Source organism: Salvelinus fontinalis, chromosome 31 (genome assembly GCF_029448725.1).
Source record: "Salvelinus fontinalis isolate EN_2023a chromosome 31, ASM2944872v1, whole genome shotgun sequence".
NCBI classification, from domain to species: Eukaryota; Metazoa; Chordata; class Actinopteri; order Salmoniformes; family Salmonidae; genus Salvelinus; species Salvelinus fontinalis.
The window spans coordinates 4,878,736-4,899,244 of record NC_074695.1 but is presented as its reverse complement, the minus strand read 5'-3'; the positions used below and the strand labels follow the sequence as shown (position 1 = coordinate 4,899,244).

The window sequence follows — 20,509 nt, the reverse complement described above, 5'->3', positions numbered from 1 at the left end:
TGGCCAGAGCCTAGTGCATTTACATGGAGTGTATACAGCCGGCAGATTTAAAATAATCCTAACCTTAACCCTAATCCTAATCCCAACCCTAACCCTAATCCTAATCCCAACCCTAACCCTAATCCTAATCCCAACCCTAACCCTAATCCTAATCCCAACCCTAACCCTAATCCTAATCCCAACCCTAATCCCAACCCTAACCCTAACCCTAATCCCAACCCTAATCCCAACCCTAACCCTAACCCTAACCCTAATCCTAATCCCAACCCTAACCCTAATCCTAATCCCAACCCTAACCCTAATCCTAATCCCAACCCTAACCCTAATCCTAATCCCAACCCTAACCCTAATCCTAATCCCAACCCTAACCCTAATCCTAATCCCAACCCTAATCCCAACCCTAACCCTAACCCTAACCTAATCCCAACCCACCCCATCATTCTTTTTTGGATCAGCCGGTCAAATATCCACTACCTAGATAATAGGGAACAAGCCTAGTGCACTACCTAGGGAATAGTGTGCCATTTTGGATGTGGACGGGGTTATTGTACCCCACCCCAGATGACCACTTGTTCAGGATCACAACAGAGTGGTTCAACAGTGGTTTGTTTCAGTCTTTTAGTTGTTGATTCAACTCTTATATATTCTGTGTATCACTTCGTTTGACCGGTACAATGGGATCAATGGAATAGTGCCAACCTCTGCCAACCTATTCCTACCTTTCATTTAGCTTGACCGGTACAATGGGATCAATGGAATAGTGCCAACCTCTGCCAACCTATTCCTACCTTTCATTTAGCTTGACCGGTACAATGGGATCAATGGAATAGTGCCAACCTCTGCCAACCTATTCCTACCTTTTCCTACCCTGCACACCAGTCAAGCGATATCCTCCATTAGTGCATTGCATCGTATCACATTGAACCGTTCCTCTAATCAAACCACATCACATTGAACCGTTCCTCTAATCAAATCACATTGAACCGCTCCTCTAATCAAACCACATCACATTGAACCGTTCCTCTAATCAAATCACATTGAACCGTTCCTCTAATCAAACCACATCACATTGAACCGTTCCTCTAATCAAATCACATTGAACCGTTCCTCTAATCAAATAACATTGAACCGTTCCTCTAATCAAATCACATTGAACCGCTCCTCTAATCAAACCACATCACATTGAACCGTTCCTCTAATCAAATCACATTGAACCGTTCCTCTAATCAAATAACATTGAACCGTTCCTCTAATCAAATCACATTGAACCGTTCCTCTAATCAAATCACATTGAACCGTTCCTCTAATCAAATCACATTGAACCGTTCCTCTAATCAAATCACATCACATTGAACCGTTCCTCTAATCAAACCGTATTGAACCGTTCCTCTAATCAAATCACATTGAACCGTTCCTCTAATCAAATCACATTGAACCGTTCCTCTAATCAAATCACATTGAACCGTTCCTCTAATCAAATCACATTGAACCGTTCCTCTAATCAAACCACATTGAACCGTTCCTCTAATCAAATCACATTGAACCGTTCCTCTAATCAAATGACATTGAGCCGTTCCTCTAATCAAATCACATTGAACCGTTCCTCTAATCAAATCAAATCACACTGAATCGTTTAAAACTAAAACGTATGGTTCCTGTATAGTATCAGAGCCCATGTATCTATACTGAACAGAAATATAAACGTATGGTTCCTGTATAGTATCAGAGCCCATGTATCTATACTGAACAGAAATATAAACGTATGGTTCCTGTGTAGTATCAGAGCCCATGTATCTATACTGAACAGAAATATAAACGTATGGTTCCTGTATAGTATCAGAGCCCATGTATCTATACTGAACAGAAATATAAACGCAACATTTCAACAATTTCAAAGATTTTGCTGAGTTACAGTTTATATAAGAAAAATCTGTCAATTGAAATAAATTCATTAAGTCCTAATTTATGGATTTTAAATGACTGGGTAGGGGCTCATCCACTCGGTAGCCAGGCTCAGCGAATCGGAATTAGTTTTCCCGCACAAAAGGGCTTAATTACAGACAGAAATACTCCTCCGTTTCATCAGCTGTCCTGGTGGCTGGTCTCAGACGATCCCACAGGTGAAGAAGCCGGATGTGTTGGGTCCAGGGTGGGTGAGGTTACACATGGTCTGCGGTTGTGAGGCCGGTTGGACATACTGCCAAATTCTCTAAAACGATGTTGGAGGCGGCTTATGGTAGAGAAATTAACATTCAATTCTCAGGCAACAACTCTGGTGGGCATTCCTGCAGTCAGCTTGCCAATTGTACGCTACCTCAAAACTTGAGACATCTGTGGCATTGTGTTGTGTGACAAAACTGCACATTTGAGAGTGGCATTTTACTGTCCCCAGCACAAAGTGCACCTGTGTAATGATCACACTGTTTAATCAGCTTCTTGATATGCCATATCTGTCAGGTGGATCGATTATCTTGGCAAAGGAGAGCTGATCACCAACAGGGATCTAAACAAAAATGTGTGCACAAAAACTAAGAGAAATAAGCTTTTATTTCAGCTCATAAAACATGGGACCAACACTTCACATGTTGCATTTATATTTTTGCTCAGTATAAATCAAAAGTACCTCAAGTATTTAAATAGTACATACAGTAAGGTATATGCATCTTCCTCACAGTGTATATTCTCCGTGGTTGGGGTCCATTCCATTTCAATTCAGTTAATTCTGGAAGTAAACACAGTGTGTTCTCTTCTGTCTCTCTCTCTCTCTCGCTCTTCTGTCCTCTCTCTTCTCTCCTCTTTCTGTCATCTCTCTTCCTCTCTCTTCTCTCCTCTTTCTGTCATCTCTCTTCCTCTCTTCTCCTCTCTCTTCTCTCCTCTTTCTGTCATCTCTCTTCCTCTCTCTTCTCTCCTCTTTCTGTCATCTCTCTTCCTCTCTCCTCCCCTCTCCCCTCCCCTCCACAGAAGAGGATGTGACGGTTGGTAAGTTCTACGCGACCTTCCTGATTCAGGACTACTTCAGGAAGTTCAGGAAGAGAAAAGAGCAAGGAGATCTGGAAGAGGGTGACCCAAACAACACCTCTGCTGCCCTACAGGTTGGTATTCTCGTCGCAGCCAGAATGGGCAGCCTATCTCTTGTCTCTGTCGTGTTCGAGGCTGCTTCAAGGATGGAAATGAAGCTAGCCCGCTAGATCGAGGCTAGTACTATTCAGACTGGGATAGTAGTAGACAATGTGCCAAAGATGCCCAGCAAGCCAGTGAAATGTTACTTTGGCACAGATTGTGGCGGTCTACTAGCCTGGCTGGCCAGTACCCCAAATCCTTAAGTTCTAACCCCGGGCAGGAGGCTAGTCTATATCTTGTTTCTGTAGTGAGACAGCTTGATATACAGGACACCCCCTAGACAGGACACTAGTCTGTCTCCTGTTTCTGTAGTGAGGCAGCTTGATGAACAGGACACTAGTCGATCTCCTGTTCCTGTAGTGAGACAGCTTGATGTACAGGACACCCCCTGGACAGTAAAATAGTCTATCTCCTGTTTCTCTAGTGAGGCAGCTTGATGTACCAGGACACCCCCTGGACAGGACACTAGTCTGTCTCCTGTTTCTGTAGTGAGACAGCTTGATGTACCAGGACACCCCCTGGACAGGACACTAGTCTATCTCCTGTTTCTGTAGTGAGACAGCTTGATGTACCAGGACACCCCCTGGACAGGACACTAGTCTATCTCCTGTTTCTGTAGTGAGACAGCTTGATGTACAGTACACTACCTGGACAGGACACTAGTCTGTCTCCTGTTCCTGTAGTGAGACAGCTTGATGTACAGGACACCCCCTGGACAGGACACTATTCTGTCACAGGGCCATACCCTCAATCCAGCTCTTTAATGCTGAGTGCCAAGCAGCGAAGCATCGGGTTCCATTTTTAGTGTCTTTGGTATGACTCAACCGAGGATTGGTCGGTGCTGTATATTTGTGTTGCGCTGCATACTGTCTCCTCTGCATACTGTCTCCTCTGCTGCATACTGTCTCCTCTGCTGCACACTGTCTCCTCTGCTGCATACCGTCTCCTCTGCTGCATACCGTCTCCTCTGCTGCATACCGTCTCCTCTGCTGCATACTGTCTCCTCTGCTGCATACTGTCTCCTCTGCTGCATACTTTCTCATCTAGCTGCATACCGTCTCCTCTGGCTGCATACTGTCTCCTCTGGCTGCATACTGTCTCCTATGGCTGTATAATGTCTCCTCTGCATACTGTCTCCTCTGCTGCATACTGTCTCCTCTGCATACTGTCTCCTCTGCTACATACTGGCTCCTCTGCTGCATACCGTCTCCTCTGGCTGCATACTGTCTCCTCTGCTGCATACTGTCTCCTCTGCTGCATACTGTCTCCTCTGCTGCATACTGTCTCCTCTGCATACTGTCTCCTCTGCTGCATACTGTCTCCTCTGCTGCATACTGTCTCCTCTGCTGCATACTGTCTCCTCTGCATACTGTCTCCTCTGCTGCATACTGTCTCCTCTGCTGCATAATGTCTCCTCTGCTGCATACTGTCTCCTCTGCTGCATACTGTCTCCTCTGCTGCATACTGTCTCCTCTGCTGCATACCATCTCCTCTGCTGCATACCGTCTCCTCTGGCTGCATACCGTCTCCTCTGGCTGCATACCGTCTCCTCTGCTGCATACCATCTCCTCTGCTGCATACTGTCTCCTCTGTTGCATACTGGCTCCTCTGCTGCATACTGGCTCCTCTGCTGCTGTCTCCTCTGCTGCATACCATCTCCTCTGGCTGCATACTGTCTCCGCTGCTACATGCTGTCTCCTCTGCTGCATACCGTCTCCACTGCTCCATACTATCTCCTCTGCATAATTTCTCCTCTGCTGCATACTGTCTCCTCTGCTGCATACTGACTCCTCTGCTGCATACTGACTCCTCTGTTGCATACTGTCTCTGTTGCATACTGTCTCCTCTGTTGCATACTGTCTCCTCTGCTGCATACTGTCTCCTCTGCTGGATACCGTCTCTTCTGCTGCATACCGTCTCTTCTGCTGCATACCGTCTCCTCTGCTGCATACCGTCTCCTCTGCTGCATACCGTCTCCTCTGCTGCATATTGTCTCCTCTGTTGCATATTGTCTCCTCTGTTGCATACTGTCTCCTCTGTTGCATACTGTCTCCTCTGTTGCATACCGTCTCCTCTGCGGCATAATGTCTCCTCTGCTGCATACTGTCTCCTCTGCTGCATATTGTCTCCTCTGCTGCATACTGTCTCCTCTGCTGCATATTGTCTCCTCTGCTGCATACTGTCTCCGCTGCTGCATACTGTCTCCTCTGCTGCATACTGTCTCCGCTGCTGCATACTGTCTCCTCTGCTGCATACTGTCTCCTCTGCTGCATACCGTCTCCTCTGCTGCATACCGTCTCCTCTGGCTACTGTCTCCTCTGCATACTGTCTCCTCTGCTGCATACTGTCTCCTCTGCTGCATACTGTCTCCGCTGCTGCATACTATCTCCTCTGCCTACTGTCTCCTCTGCATACTGTCTCCTCTGCATACTGTCTCTGTTGCATACTGTCTCCTCTGTTGCATACTGTCTCCTCTGCTGCATACCGTCTCCTCTGCTGCATACCGTCTCCTCTGGCTACTGTCTCCTCTGCATACTGTCTCCTCTGCTGCATACTGTCTCCTCTGCTGCATATTGTCTCCTCTGCTGCATACCGTCTCCTCTGCTGCATACTGTCTCCGCTGCTGCATACTATCTCCTCTGCCTACTGTCTCCTCTGCATACTGTCTCCTCTGTATACGGTCAGTAGTTGCTCTTTATATACTGTATATACGGTGGAGTACTAACTATACGGTAAAGTGCTAGTTCAATGGTAGAGTTCTAGCTATACAATAGAGTACTAGCTATACGGTAGAGTACTAGCTATACGATAGAGTACTAGCTATACGATAGAGTACTAACTACATGGTAGACCACTAACTATACGGTAGAGTACTAGCTGCACGGTAGAGTACTAACTATATGGTAGAGTACTAGCTACAGTATACGGTAGAGTACTAGCTGTACGGTAGAGTACTAACTATACGGTAGAGTACTAACTGTACGGTAGAGTATTAACTATACGGTAAAGTACTAGCTACAGTATACGGTAGAGTACTAGCTGTACGGTAGAGCACTAACTATATGGTAGAGTACTAACTATATGGTAGAGTACTAACTATACGGTAGAGTACTAGCTACAGTATACGGTAGAGTACTAACTATACGGTACAACACTAGCTGTACAGTAGAGTACTAACTATACGCTAGAGTACTAGTTATACGAGAGTACTAGCTATGCAGTAGAGTACTAACTATATGCTAGAGTACTAGCTATACGAGAGTACTAGATATGCGGTAGAGTACTAGCTATACGGTAGAGTACTAACTATACAATAGAGTACTAGCTACACGGTAGAGTACTAGCTATACGGTAGAGTACTAGCTATATGGTAGAGTACTAGCTACAGTATACGGTGGAGTAATAACTATGCGATAGAATACTAGCTATATGGTAGAGTACTAGCTATGCGGTAGAGTACTAGTTATATGGTAGAGTACTATCTACAGTATACGGTGGAGTACTAACTTTGCGGTAGAGTACTAGCTATACCACAGAGTACTAGCTATACAACAGAGTACTAGCTCTACAATAGAGTACTAGCTGTACAATAGAGTACTAACTATACAGTAGAGTACTAGCCATTTGGTAGAGTACTAGCTATACGGTAGAGTACTAACTATACGGTAGAGTACTAACTATACGGTAGAGTACTAGCTATATGGTAGAGTACTAGCTATATGGTAGAGTACTAGCTATATGGTAGAGTACTAGCTACAGTATACGGTGGAGTACTAACTATGCGGTAGAGTACTGACTATACGGTAGAGTACTAGCTATATGGTAGAGTACTAGCTATATGGTAGAGTACTAGCTATACGGTAGAGTACTAACTATACGGTATAGTACTAGCTATATGGTAGAGTACTAGCTATGCGGTAGAGTACCAACTATACGGTAGAGTACTAGCTATATGGTAGAGTACTAGCTATATGGTAGAGTACTAACTATATGGTAGAGTACTAGCTATACGGTGGAGTACTAACTATGCGGTAGAGTACTGACTATACGGTAGAGTACTAGCTATGCGGTAGAGTAGTAGCTATACGGTAGAGTACTGACTATGCAGTAGAGTAGTAACTATACGGTAGAGTACTAACTACACGGTAGAGTACTGACTATGCAGTAGAGTAGTAACTATACGGTATAGTACTAGCTATACGGTAGAGCACTAGCTATACGGTAGAGTACTGACTATGCGGTAGAGTACTAGCTATGCGGTAGAGTACTAGCTATGCGGTAGAGTACTAGCTATGCGGTAGAGTACTAACTATACGGTAGAGTACTAGCTACATGGTAGAGTACTAGCTATACGGTAGAGTACTAGCTATGCGGTAGAGTACTAGCTATGCGGTAGAGTACTAACTATACGGTAGAGTACTAGCTATACGGTAGAGTACTAACTATATGGTAGAGTACTAGCTATATGGTAGAGTACTAGCTATACGGTAGAGTACTAGCTATACGGTAGAGTACTGACTATGCAGTAGAATACTAGCTATACGGTAGAGTACTAACACTATGAGAGTACTAACTATACGGTAGAGTACGAACTATACGGTAGAGTTCGAACTATACGGTAGAGTTCGAGCCATACGGTAGAGTACTAGCTACATGGTAGAGTACTAGCTATATGGTAGAGTACTAGCTATAAGGTAGAGTACTAGCTATACGGTAGAGTACTAGTTATACTATAGAGTACTAACTACACTGTATAGTAGTAACTAAACGGTAGAGTACTAGCTATGCGGTAGAGTACTAGCTATGCGGTAGAGTACTAACTATACGGTAGAGTACTAACTATACGGTAGAGTACTAACTATACGGTAGAGTACTAGCTATACGGTAGAGTACTAACTACACTGTATAGTAGTAACTAAATGGTAGAGTACTAACTACACGGTAGAGTACTAACTACACGGTAGAGTACTAACTACACGGTAGAGTACTAACTACACGGTAGAGTACTAACTACACGGTAGAGTACTAGCTATACGGTAGAGTACTAACTATACGGTAGAGTAGTAACTATACGGTAGAGTACTAACTACACGGTAGAGTACTAGCTATACAGTAGAGTACTGACTATACGGTAGAGTACTAACTATACGGTAGAGTACTAACTACACGGTAGAGTACTAACTACACGGTAGAGTACTAACTACACGGTAGAGTACTAACTACACGGTAGAGTACTAACTACACGGTAGAGTAGTAACAATACGGCAGAGTACTAGCTACATGGTAGAGTACTAGCTACATGGTAGAGTACTAGCTAGACGGTAGAGTACTAGCTATAAGGTAGAGTAGTAACTATACGGTATAGTAGTAACAATACGGCAGAGTACTAGCTATGCGGTAGAGTACTAACTATATGGTAGAGTCCTAACTACACGGTATAGTAGTAACTATACGGCAGAGTACTAACTATACGGTAGAGTACTAGCTATACGGTAGAGTACTAGCTATGCGGTAGAGTACTAGCTATGCGGTAGAGTACTAACTACACAGTAGAGTAGTAACTATACGGTAGAGTACTAACTACACAGTAGAGTAGTAACTATACGGTAGAGTACTAACTACACGGTAGAGTACTAACTATACGGTAGAGTACTAGCTATGCGGTAGAGTACTAACTACACGGTAGAGTAATAACTACACGGTAGAGTACTAACTACACGGTAGAGTACTAACTACACGGTAGAGTACTAGCTATACGGTAGAGTACTAACTACACGGTAGAGTACTAGCTATACGGTAGAGTACTAGCTATGCGGTAGAGTACTAACTACACAGTAGAGTAGTAACTATACGGTAGAGTACTAACTATACGGTAGAGTACTAGCTATGCGGTAGAGTACTAGCTACGCGGTAGAGTACTAACTACACGGTAGAGTACTAACTACACGGTAGAGTACTAACTATACGGTAGAGTACTAGCTATGCGGTAGAGTACTAACTACACAGTAGAGTAGTAACTATACGGTAGAGTACTAACTATACGGTAGAGTACTAGCTATGCGGTAGAGTACTAGCTACGCGGTAGAGTACTAACTACACGGTAGAGTACTAACTACACGGTAGAGTACTAACTATACGGTAGAGTACTAGCTATACGGTAGAGTACTAACTATATGCTAGAGTACTAGCTATACGAGAGTACTAGATATGCGGTAGAGTACTAGCTATACGGTAGAGTACTAACTATACAATAGAGTACTAGCTACACGGTAGAGTACTAGCTATACGGTAGAGTACTAGCTATATGGTAGAGTACTAGCTACAGTATACGGTGGAGTAATAACTATGCGATAGAATACTAGCTATATGGTAGAGTACTAGCTATGCGGTAGAGTACTAGTTATATGGTAGAGTACTATCTACAGTATACGGTGGAGTACTAACTTTGCGGTAGAGTACTAGCTATACCACAGAGTACTAGCTATACAACAGAGTACTAGCTCTACAATAGAGTACTAGCTGTACAATAGAGTACTAACTATACAGTAGAGTACTAGCCATTTGGTAGAGTACTAGCTATACGGTAGAGTACTAACTATACGGTAGAGTACTAACTATACGGTAGAGTACTAGCTATATGGTAGAGTACTAGCTATATGGTAGAGTACTAGCTATATGGTAGAGTACTAGCTACAGTATACGGTGGAGTACTAACTATGCGGTAGAGTACTGACTATACGGTAGAGTACTAGCTATATGGTAGAGTACTAGCTATATGGTAGAGTACTAGCTATACGGTAGAGTACTAACTATACGGTATAGTACTAGCTATATGGTAGAGTACTAGCTATGCGGTAGAGTACTAACTATACGGTAGAGTACTAGCTATATGGTAGAGTACTAGCTATATGGTAGAGTACTAACTATATGGTAGAGTACTAGCTATACGGTGGAGTACTAACTATGCGGTAGAGTACTGACTATACGGTAGAGTACTAGCTATGCGGTAGAGTAGTAGCTATACGGTAGAGTACTGACTATGCAGTAGAGTAGTAACTATACGGTAGAGTACTAACTACACGGTAGAGTACTGACTATGCAGTAGAGTAGTAACTATACGGTATAGTACTAGCTATACGGTAGAGCACTAGCTATACGGTAGAGTACTGACTATGCGGTAGAGTACTAGCTATGCGGTAGAGTACTAGCTATGCGGTAGAGTACTAGCTATGCGGTAGAGTACTAACTATACGGTAGAGTACTAGCTACATGGTAGAGTACTAGCTATACGGTAGAGTACTAGCTATGCGGTAGAGTACTAGCTATGCGGTAGAGTACTAACTATACGGTAGAGTACTAGCTATACGGTAGAGTACTAGCTATATGGTAGAGTACTAGCTATATGGTAGAGTACTAGCTATACGGTAGAGTACTAGCTATACGGTAGAGTACTGACTATGCAGTAGAATACTAGCTATACGGTAGAGTACTAACACTATGAGAGTACTAACTATACGGTAGAGTACGAACTATACGGTAGAGTTCGAACTATACGGTAGAGTTCGAGCCATACGGTAGAGTACTAGCTACATGGTAGAGTACTAGCTATATGGTAGAGTACTAGCTATAAGGTAGAGTACTAGCTATACGGTAGAGTACTAGTTATACTATAGAGTACTAACTACACTGTATAGTAGTAACTAAACGGTAGAGTACTAGCTATGCGGTAGAGTACTAGCTATGCGGTAGAGTACTAACTATACGGTAGAGTACTAACTATACGGTAGAGTACTAACTATACGGTAGAGTACTAGCTATACGGTAGAGTACTAACTACACTGTATAGTAGTAACTAAATGGTAGAGTACTAACTACACGGTAGAGTACTAACTACACGGTAGAGTACTAACTACACGGTAGAGTACTAACTACACGGTAGAGTACTAACTACACGGTAGAGTACTAGCTATACGGTAGAGTACTAACTATACGGTAGAGTAGTAACTATACGGTAGAGTACTAACTACACGGTAGAGTACTAGCTATACGGTAGAGTACTGACTATACGGTAGAGTACTAACTATACGGTAGAGTACTAACTACACGGTAGAGTACTAACTACACGGTAGAGTACTAACTACACGGTAGAGTACTAACTACACGGTAGAGTACTAACTACACGGTAGAGTACTAACTACACGGTAGAGTACTAGCTACATGGTAGAGTACTAACACTATGAGAGTACTAACTATACGGTGGAGTTCGAACTATGCGGTAGAGTACTAGCTAAATGGTAGAGAACTAGCTATACGGTAGAGTACTAGCTATAAGGTAGAGTAGTAACAATACGGCAGAGTACTAGCTACATGGTAGAGTACTAGCTACATGGTAGAGTACTAGCTAGACGGTAGAGTACTAGCTATAAGGTAGAGTAGTAACTATACGGTATAGTAGTAACAATACGGCAGAGTACTAGCTATGCGGTAGAGTACTAACTATATGGTAGAGTCCTAACTACACGGTATAGTAGTAACTATACGGCAGAGTACTAACTATACGGTAGAGTACTAGCTATACAGTAGAGTACTAGCTATGCGGTAGAGTACTAGCTATGCGGTAGAGTACTAACTACACAGTAGAGTAGTAACTATACGGTAGAGTACTAACTACACAGTAGAGTAGTAACTATACGGTAGAGTACTAACTACACAGTAGAGTAGTAACTATACGGTAGAGTACTAACTACACAGTAGAGTACTAGCTATACGGTAGAGTACTAACTACACAGTAGAGTACTAGCTATACGGTAGAGTACTAACTACACGGTAGAGTACTAGCTATACGGTAGAGTACTAGCTATGCGGTAGAGTACTAACTACACAGTAGAGTACTAGCTATACGGTAGAGTACTAGCTATGCGGTAGAGTACTAACTACACAGTAGAGTAGTAACTATGCGGTAGAGTACTAACTATATGGTAGAGTCCTAACTACACGGTATAGTAGTAACTATACGGCAGAGTACTAACTATACGGTAGAGTACTAGCTATACGGTAGAGTACTAGCTATGCGGTAGAGTACTAGCTACGCGGTAGAGTACTAACTACACGGTAGAGTACTAACTACACGGTAGAGTACTAACTATACGGTAGAGTACTAGCTATGCGGTAGAGTACTAACTATACGGTAGAGTACTAGTTTAGTAGATGTGTCATGGTGTGTGTATATATATACACTGCTCAAAAAAATAAAGGGAACACTAAAATAACACATCCTAGATCTGAATGAATGAAATATTCTTATTAAATACTTTTTTCTTTACATAGTTGAATGTGCTGACAACAAAATCACACAAAAATTATCAATGGAAATCAAATTTATCAACCCATGGAGGTCTGGATTTGGAGTCACACTCAAAATTAAAGTGGAAAACCACACTACAGGCTGATCCAACTTTGATGTAATGTCCTTAAAACAAGTCAAAATGAGGCTCAGTAGTGTGTGTGGCCTCCACGTGCCTGTATGACCTCCCTACAACGCCTGGGCATGCTCCTGATGAGGTGGCGGATGGTCTCCTGAGGGATCTCCTCCCAGACCTGGACTAAAGCATCCGCCAACTCCTGGACAGTCTGTGGTGCAACGTGGCGTTGGTGGATGGAGCGAGACATGATGTCCCAGATGTGCTCAATTGGATTCAGGTCTGGGGAACGGGCAGGCCAGTCCATAGCATCAATGCCTTCCTCTTGCAGGAACTGCTGACACACTCCAGCCACATGAGGTCTAGCATTGTCTTGCATTAGGAGGAACCCAGGGCCAACCGCACCAGCATATGGTCTCACAAGGGGTCTGAGGATCTCATCTCGGTACCTAATGGCAGTCAGGCTACCTCTGGCGAGCACATGGAGGGCTGTGCGGCCCCCCAAAGAAATGCCACCCCACACCATGACTGACCCATCGCCAAACCGGTCATGCTGGAGGATGTTGCAGGCAGCAGAACGTTCTCCACGGCGTCTCCAGACTCTGTCACGTCTTTCACATGTGCTCATGTGCTCAGTGTGAACCTGCTTTCATCTGTGAAGAGCACAGGGCGCCAGTGGCGAATTTGCCAATCTTGGTGTTCTCTGGCAAATTCCAAACGTCCTGCACGGTGTTGGGCTATAAGCACAACCCCCACCTGTGGACGTCGGACCCTCATACCACCCTCATGGAGTCTGTTTCTGACCGTTTGAGCAGACATGCACATTTGTGGCCTGCTGGAGGTCATTTTGCAGGGCTCTGGCAGTGCTCCTCCTTGCACAAAGGCGGAGGTAGCGGTCCTGCTGCTGGGTTGTTGCCCTCCTACGGCCTCCTCCACGTCTCCTAATGTACTGGCCTGTCTCCTGGTAGCGCCTCCATGCTCTGGACACTACGCTGACAGACACAGCAAACCTTCTTGCCACAGCTCACATTGATGTGCCATCCTGGATGAGCTGCACTACCTGAGCCACTTGTGTGGGTTGTAGACTCCGTCTCATGCTACCACTAGAGTGAAAGCACCGCCAGTATTCAAAAGTGACCAAAACATCAGCCAGGAAGCATAGGAACTGAGAAGTGGTCTGTGGTCACCAACTGCAGAACCACTCCTTTATTGGGGGTGTCTTACTAATTGCCTATAATTTCCACCTGTTGTCTATTCCATTTGCACAACAGCATGTGAAATGTATTGTCAATCAGTGTTGCTTCCTAAGTGGACAGTTTAATTTCACAGAAGTGTGATTGACTTGGAATTACATTGTGTTGTTTAAGTGTTCCCTTTATTTTTTTTGAGCAGTGTATATATATATATATATATATATATATATATTATATATTGGTCTGTATAGATATTTATAAATATATATATACACACGTTCTCACCTTCTCTCTCTTCGTGTGCAGCTGTGTCAGGCGGGTCTGCGTACGCTGCAGGACCTGGGGCCGGAGATGAGGATGGCCATGTCAGCTGACCTGGAGGAGGAAGAGGGCATGGAGGAAGAGCCAGAGGAAGATGATTCTCCCTATAAGGTCACTGTGTATATATATACAGTTGGAAGAGGGCATAATTGTTCTGTAGTTACCATGGTGCCCTAGTAGCAGCCTAAGCAGAGAGCTCCTTTAAATATGTATAGTTGAAGTCGGAAGTTTACATACACCTTAGCCAAATACATTTAAACTCTGTTTTCCACAATTCCTGACATTTAATCCTAGTAAAAATTTCCTGTCTTAGGTCAGTTAGGATCACCACTTTATTTTAAGAATGTGAAATGTTAGAATTGTTGTTGTTTTTTATTATAATTCTTTTTAATTTCACCTTTATTTATCCAGGTAAGCTAGTTGAGAACAAGTTGTCATTTACAACTGCAACCTGGCCAAGATAAAGCAAAGCAGTCCGACACAAACACAGAGTTAGACATAGAATAAACAAGCGTAGTCAATAACACAATAGAAAAAAAGAAAGTCTATATACAGTGTGTGCAAATAGCGTGAGGAGGTAAGGCAATAAATAGACCGTAGTAGCAAAGTAATTACAATTTAGCAGATTAACACTGGAGTGATAGATGAGCAGATGATGATGTGCAAGTAGAGAGAATGATTTATTTCAGCTTTAATTTCTTTCATCACATTCCCAGTGAGTCAGAAGTTTACATACACTCAATTAGTACTTGGTAGCATTGTTAAATGTTTTGGGTAGCCTTCCACAAGCTTCTCACAATAAGTTGGGTGAATTTTGGCCCATTCCTCCTGACAGAGCTGGTGTAAGTGAGTCAGGTTTGTTGGCCTCCTTGCTCGCACACGCTTTTTCAGTTCTACCCACAAATGTTCTATACGATTGAGGTCAGGGCTTTGTGATGGCCACTCCAATACCTTGACTTTTTAAGCCATTTTGCCACAACTTTGGAAATATGCTTGGGTCATTGTCCATTTAGAAGACCCATTTGCGACCAAGCTTTAACTTCCTGACTGATGTCTTGAGATGTTGCTTCAGTATATCCACATCATCCACATCAAAATGATGCCATCTATTTTGTGAAGTGCACCAGTCCCTCCTGCAGCAAAGCACCCCCACAACATGATGCTGCCACCCCCGTGCTTCACAGTTGGGATGGTGTTCTTTGGCTTGCAAGCCTCCCCCTTTTTCCTCCAAACATAAATAATCATTATGGCCAAACAGTTCTATTTTTGTTTCATCAGACCAGAGGACATTTCTCCAAAAGTACAATCTTTGTCCCCATGTGCAGTTTCAAACCATAGTCTGGCTTTTTTATGGTGGTTTTGGAGCAGTGGCTTCTACCTTGCTGAGTGGCCTTTCAGGTTATGTCGATATAGGACTCGTTTTACTGTGGATATAGATACTTTTGTACCTGTCTCCTCCAGCATCTTCACAAGGTCCCTTGCTGTTGTTCTGGGATTGATTTGCACTTCTCGCACCAAAGTACGTGACGGTTGCGTGGTCTCATGGTGTTTATACTTGCGTACTATTGTTTGTAAAGATAAACGTGGTACCTTCAGGCATTTGGAAATTGATCCCAAGAATGAACCAGACTTGTGGAGGTCTGCAATTTGTTTCTGATGTCTTGGCTGATTTCTTTTGATTTCCCCATGATGTCAAGCAAAAAGGCACTGAGTTTGAAGGTAGGTCTTGAAATACATCCACAGGTACAACTCCAATTGACTCAAATTATGTCAATTAGCCTATCAGAAGCTTCTAAAGCCATGACATCATTTTCTGGAATTTTCCAAGCTGTTTAAAGGCACAGTCAACTTAGTGTATGTAAACTTCTTACCCACTGGATTTGTGATACAGTGAATTATAGGTGAAATAATCTGTCTGTAAACAATTGTTGGAAGAATTACTTGTGTCATGCACAAAGTAGATGTCCTAACCGACTTGCCAAATATATAGTTTGTTAACAAGAAATTTGTGGAGTGGTTAAAAAACTAGTTTTAATGACTCCAACCTAAGTGTATGTAAACTTCCGATGGAGAAGAGATTGCTCTGCAGTGTCAATGCACCACACATGTATTTTGAGAGAGAGAGACAGAGAGAGAGAGACAGAGAGAGAGACAGAGAGAGAGAGAGAAGGTGAGAGAGAGAGCAGGTGAGAGAGACAAGCTAGAGTTCACGATCATTTCACTGATCGTGAAATCACACAAATGACTAGCCATTATGTGATCAAGATTAGTGATTCTCAGCATTGCCTTGATCAACTTATCCTCTTTAACATTCTCCCCACAGACTGATAATGGCTATGCCCCTGAGGGTAAGGACAGGCGTGGCTCCATGGTCACCACCCTTACTGGAGGAGGAGGTATGCCCAGGGAGAGTCTCTCCAACGGGGGTCTGGCCCACCGAGGTTCCACCTCCTTCTCCAAGACCCCCAACGGAGGAGGCCTGGAGCAGGATGAGCTGAGACGAGGAGACAACATGAGGTCTTCGCTCAACCATCACCATCGTCATTCTTCCATTAAGAACGGACTGGTGGACCAACCGGCCATGAGCAGAAGGAATTCTAACAAGTATTCAAGGTAGGCACTTGACTAATCTCAGAAACCCCCCCCCCAAAAAAAATCTCAGGTAAATGAATACGATTTTCCATTAGGTTTTGGATAGAGTCTCCACCCCCACAGTCTCCACCCCCTTAAACGGAAACTTTCAGCCAATGGGCCAAATGTCCCCTCCCCATCCGAAATTTGAAACACGTGATTTGTCCAAATGATCAGTGAAAAAGAAATCTGCGTATGAGAACAATGTTCCTTAGTTGTCGCAGACGCTACGATAAAATCCGATGTTCCGTGTTTCTGACTGACGACCAGACCGGACCCTTCTCACAGATCCTTTATCTCGTTCTGTTAACGCATGTTTCTCCTGTTTTCATAGCTCCCAGTCAGCCCGTCAGTCTGTCAATCAGTCAGTCAGTCAGCTAGTCAGGTAGTCAGTCAGCCCGTCAGTCTGTCAGTCCGTCAATCAGTCAGCTAGTCAGGTAGTCAGTCAGCCCGTCAGTCAGTCAATCCGTCAATCAGTCAGCTAGTCAGGTAGTCAGTCAGCCCGTCAGTCTGTCAGTCCGTCAATCAGTCAGCTAGTCAGGTAGTCAGTCAGTCTGTCAGTCCGTCAATCAGTTTGTCACTCCATTAATCAGCCAGCCAGTCAGTCTGTCTGTCAGTCCGTCAATCAGTCAGCTAGTCAGGTAGTCAGTCAGTCCGTCAATCAGTTTGTCACTCCATTAATCAGCCAGCCAGTCAGTCCGTCAGTCAGTCCATTAATCAGTCAGCCAGTCAGCTAGTCAGCCAGTCAGCCAGTCAGCTAGTCAGCCTGCCAGTCAGTCCGTCAGTCACTCCATTAATCAGCCAGCCAGTCAGTCCGTCAGTCAGTCCATTAATCAGTCAGCCAGTCAGCTAGTCAGCCAGTCCATTAATCAGTCAGCCAGTCAGGTAGTCAGCCTGCCAGTCAGTCCGTCAGTCAGTCCATTAATCCGTCAGCCAGTCAGCCCGTCAGCCAGTCAACCCGTCAGCCAGTCAGGTAGTGATAAGAGAATGTTGTTCTCAAGGTATATAACCCAATTTAATTATATTCCTCAGTCTTCAAACCAGAATTGGTCAGATCCTGGTCGAATGAAACAGACGGAGGCCCAGCTGAAATAGTCAAAAAGGTTTATTCACGGGAATGTTCTAAAGTCAAGAATACAAAACAATACATTTTATACTGACTTCTCACGTCCACACATTCACACAACCATACGCACACACACACACACACATACACACAACCATACGCACACACATGTCCTGCTACCCAGCCGCCAGATATTAGTGACCTTGTCCTTGAGCCGTACTCCCCGTTCTCTCCTAATCTCTAGTCAGGTCGGCACCAAGCTCAGACAGTCTGTTTTTATAATACCATAAAGACATATTGTCTTTACCCTCATTCTGACTAGGACTACACATTTACTGATTATGATGTCATACATTCTAATCAATTCCATACAATTATATGTTCAGGGAGGAATATTCTAATCATTCAATTAACAGATCATTTTCACCTATCAGTAGTCAGCCAGTCAGCTAGTCAGCCAGTCAGCTAGTCAGTCAGTCAACCAGTCAGCCCGTCAGTCAGTCGGCCAGTCAGCCAGTCAGGTAGTCAGCCTGCCAGTCAGGTAGTCAGTCATTCCATTATTCAGTCAATCAGTCAGCCAGTCAGTTAGTCAGCCAGTCAGTCAGTCAGCCAGTCAGCCAGTCGGCCAATCAGGTAGTCAGCCTGCCAGTCAGGTAGTCAGTCATTCCCTTATTCAGTCAATCAGTCAGCCAGTCAGTCAGTCAGCCAGTCAGCTAGTCAGCTAGTCGGCCAGTCAGCCAGTCGGCCAATCAGGTAGTCAGCCTGCCAGTCAGGTAGTCAGTCATTCCATTAATCAGTCAGCCAGTCAGCCAGTCAGTCAGTCAACCAGTCAGCCAGTCAGCCAATCAGGTAGTCAGTCATTCCATTAATCAGCCAGCTAGTCAGCCAGTCAGTCAGTCAGCCAGTCAGCCAGTCAGCTAGTCAGCCAGTCAGCTAGTCAGCCAGACAGCTAGTCAGCCAGTCAGCCAGTCAGCCAGTCAGCCAGTCAGTCAGTCAGCCAGTCAGCCAGTCAGCCAGTCAGTCAGTCAGCCAGTCAGCTAGTCAGCCAGTCAGGTAGTCAGTCATTCCATTAATCAGTCAGCCAGTCAGCCAGTCAGTCAGTCAGCCAGTCAGTCAGTCAGCCAGTCGGCCAATCAGGTAGTCAGCCTGCCAGTCAGGTAGTCAGTCATTCCATTATTCAGTCAACCAGTCAGCCAGTCAGTCAGCCAGTCAGGTAGTCAGCCTGCCAGTCAGGTAGTCAGTCATTCCATTAATCAGTCAGCCAGTCAGCCAGTCAGTCAGTCAACCAGTCAGCCAGTCAGTCAGGTAGTCAGCCAGTCAGCCCGTCTATCAGTCAATCAATCCCTTCCTTCTCTCCAGTAGAAGAGACAGCAGAGGAGATAGGTATTCTCCTGTCCGAGGTCGTAACGGAGGGATGGATGGAGGAGAGGAGAGTTACGGAGGAGAGGAGGGTTACTACGATGAGGATAACGAGAGCCTTGATCCTCGTGACAGGTAGTGTGTGTGTGTGTGTGTGTGTGTGTGTGTGTGTGTGCGTGTGTGCGTGCGTGCGTGCGTGCGTGTGATCACTATATCTTTGTTTTGATCTTGATCCTAATCTTGATCCTAATCTTGATCTTAATCTTAATCTTGATCTTAATCTTAATCTCGATCCCATTCCTCCCACTCAGACTTCGTTACCCTGACGACCCTCCTCTGTACCCTGGTCAGCATGACCACACGTACGACGCCCACGCCCCCAGCAACGCAGCCTACGGTAATAACTATGGCAACGGGAACGGGAATGGCTATGGAGATGGACGTAGGACTGCGAGGAGACGCCTCCTCCCCGCCACACCTACCGGTAACATCACAACACCAGGGCTGCTTTACATGGGGCATGACGGTGGGGAACAATCAGGTAGAATTATATGATGTAAAATAAATATGCCTCTCACTCATGTAGAGTAAGGAATCATGTCATCTCTATTCATGACATTTCTATCTGCAATGTTCCGAACGTTTTACGCTCTTGGCCTCGACGCTGTGTCTTCATTTTGGTTGTCCTCATTCAGTGGTAAAATATGTCTATCTGAGGCTGTGTCCCTATGGGCCGTCGTCAAAAAGTACAGTATTTCACTATAGTAAATAGGGTTCCATTTGAGAAACATCCTCCATGTGACTTCCTGTTTCCTTCTTGGTTCCTGCATGTGACATCCTGTTTACTTCCTGGTTCCACCATCCTGGTTCATCCATGTGACTTCCTGTTTACTTCCTGGTTCCTGCATGTGCCTTCCTGTCTACTTGCTGGTTCCACCGCGTGATTTCCTACTTACTTCCTGGTTCCACCATGTGACTTCATTTGTATTTCTTGCTTCCTCCATGTGACTTCCTGTTTACTTCCTGGTTCCACCATGTGACTTCCTGGTTCCTCCATGTGACTCCTTGTTTACTTCCTGGTTCCTCCCAGGTCGTAAGCCATCCTTTAATATCCAATGTCTGAGGAGGCAGGACAGCAATGATGACCTCCCCATCCCAGGAACCTACCACCAGAACTCTCCCCCCTGCCGGGCACGCACACAGGTCACTACACAGGTAACACATCAGCACCGTCACACACACACACATGCACACAGGTCACTACACAGGTAACACATCAGCACCGTCACACATACACACACACAGATAACCACATCAGCACAGGTAACATACTCACACCCTCTTAAAACACACACACACACACACACACACACAAGGAATATTTGAAACTTTGTGTAGCA

The 20,509-nt window shown here is 44.5% G+C and overlaps 1 protein-coding gene across 4 annotated transcripts in view; it reads left to right on the top strand.

The window, feature by feature from the left end:
• Positions 1 to 20,509, top strand: part of cacna1fb (calcium channel, voltage-dependent, L type, alpha 1F subunit) — a 197,851-nt gene that overhangs the window by 173,673 nt on the left and 3,669 nt on the right. The window contains exons 41-46 of one of the 4 annotated variants that reach the window (XM_055891144.1): positions 2,962 to 3,092; positions 14,039 to 14,164; positions 16,377 to 16,666; positions 19,113 to 19,244; positions 19,421 to 19,593; positions 20,200 to 20,324. In XM_055891144.1, the coding sequence (XP_055747119.1) occupies positions 2,962 to 3,092; positions 14,039 to 14,164; positions 16,377 to 16,666; positions 19,113 to 19,244; positions 19,421 to 19,593; positions 20,200 to 20,324 (977 nt within the window). Of the gene's footprint in view, positions 1 to 2,961; positions 3,093 to 14,038; positions 14,165 to 16,376; positions 16,667 to 19,109; positions 19,245 to 19,420; positions 19,651 to 20,199; positions 20,325 to 20,509 lie in introns of all 4 variants that reach the window. The other 3 variants (XM_055891142.1, XM_055891143.1, XM_055891141.1) reach the window with 3 other exon arrangements.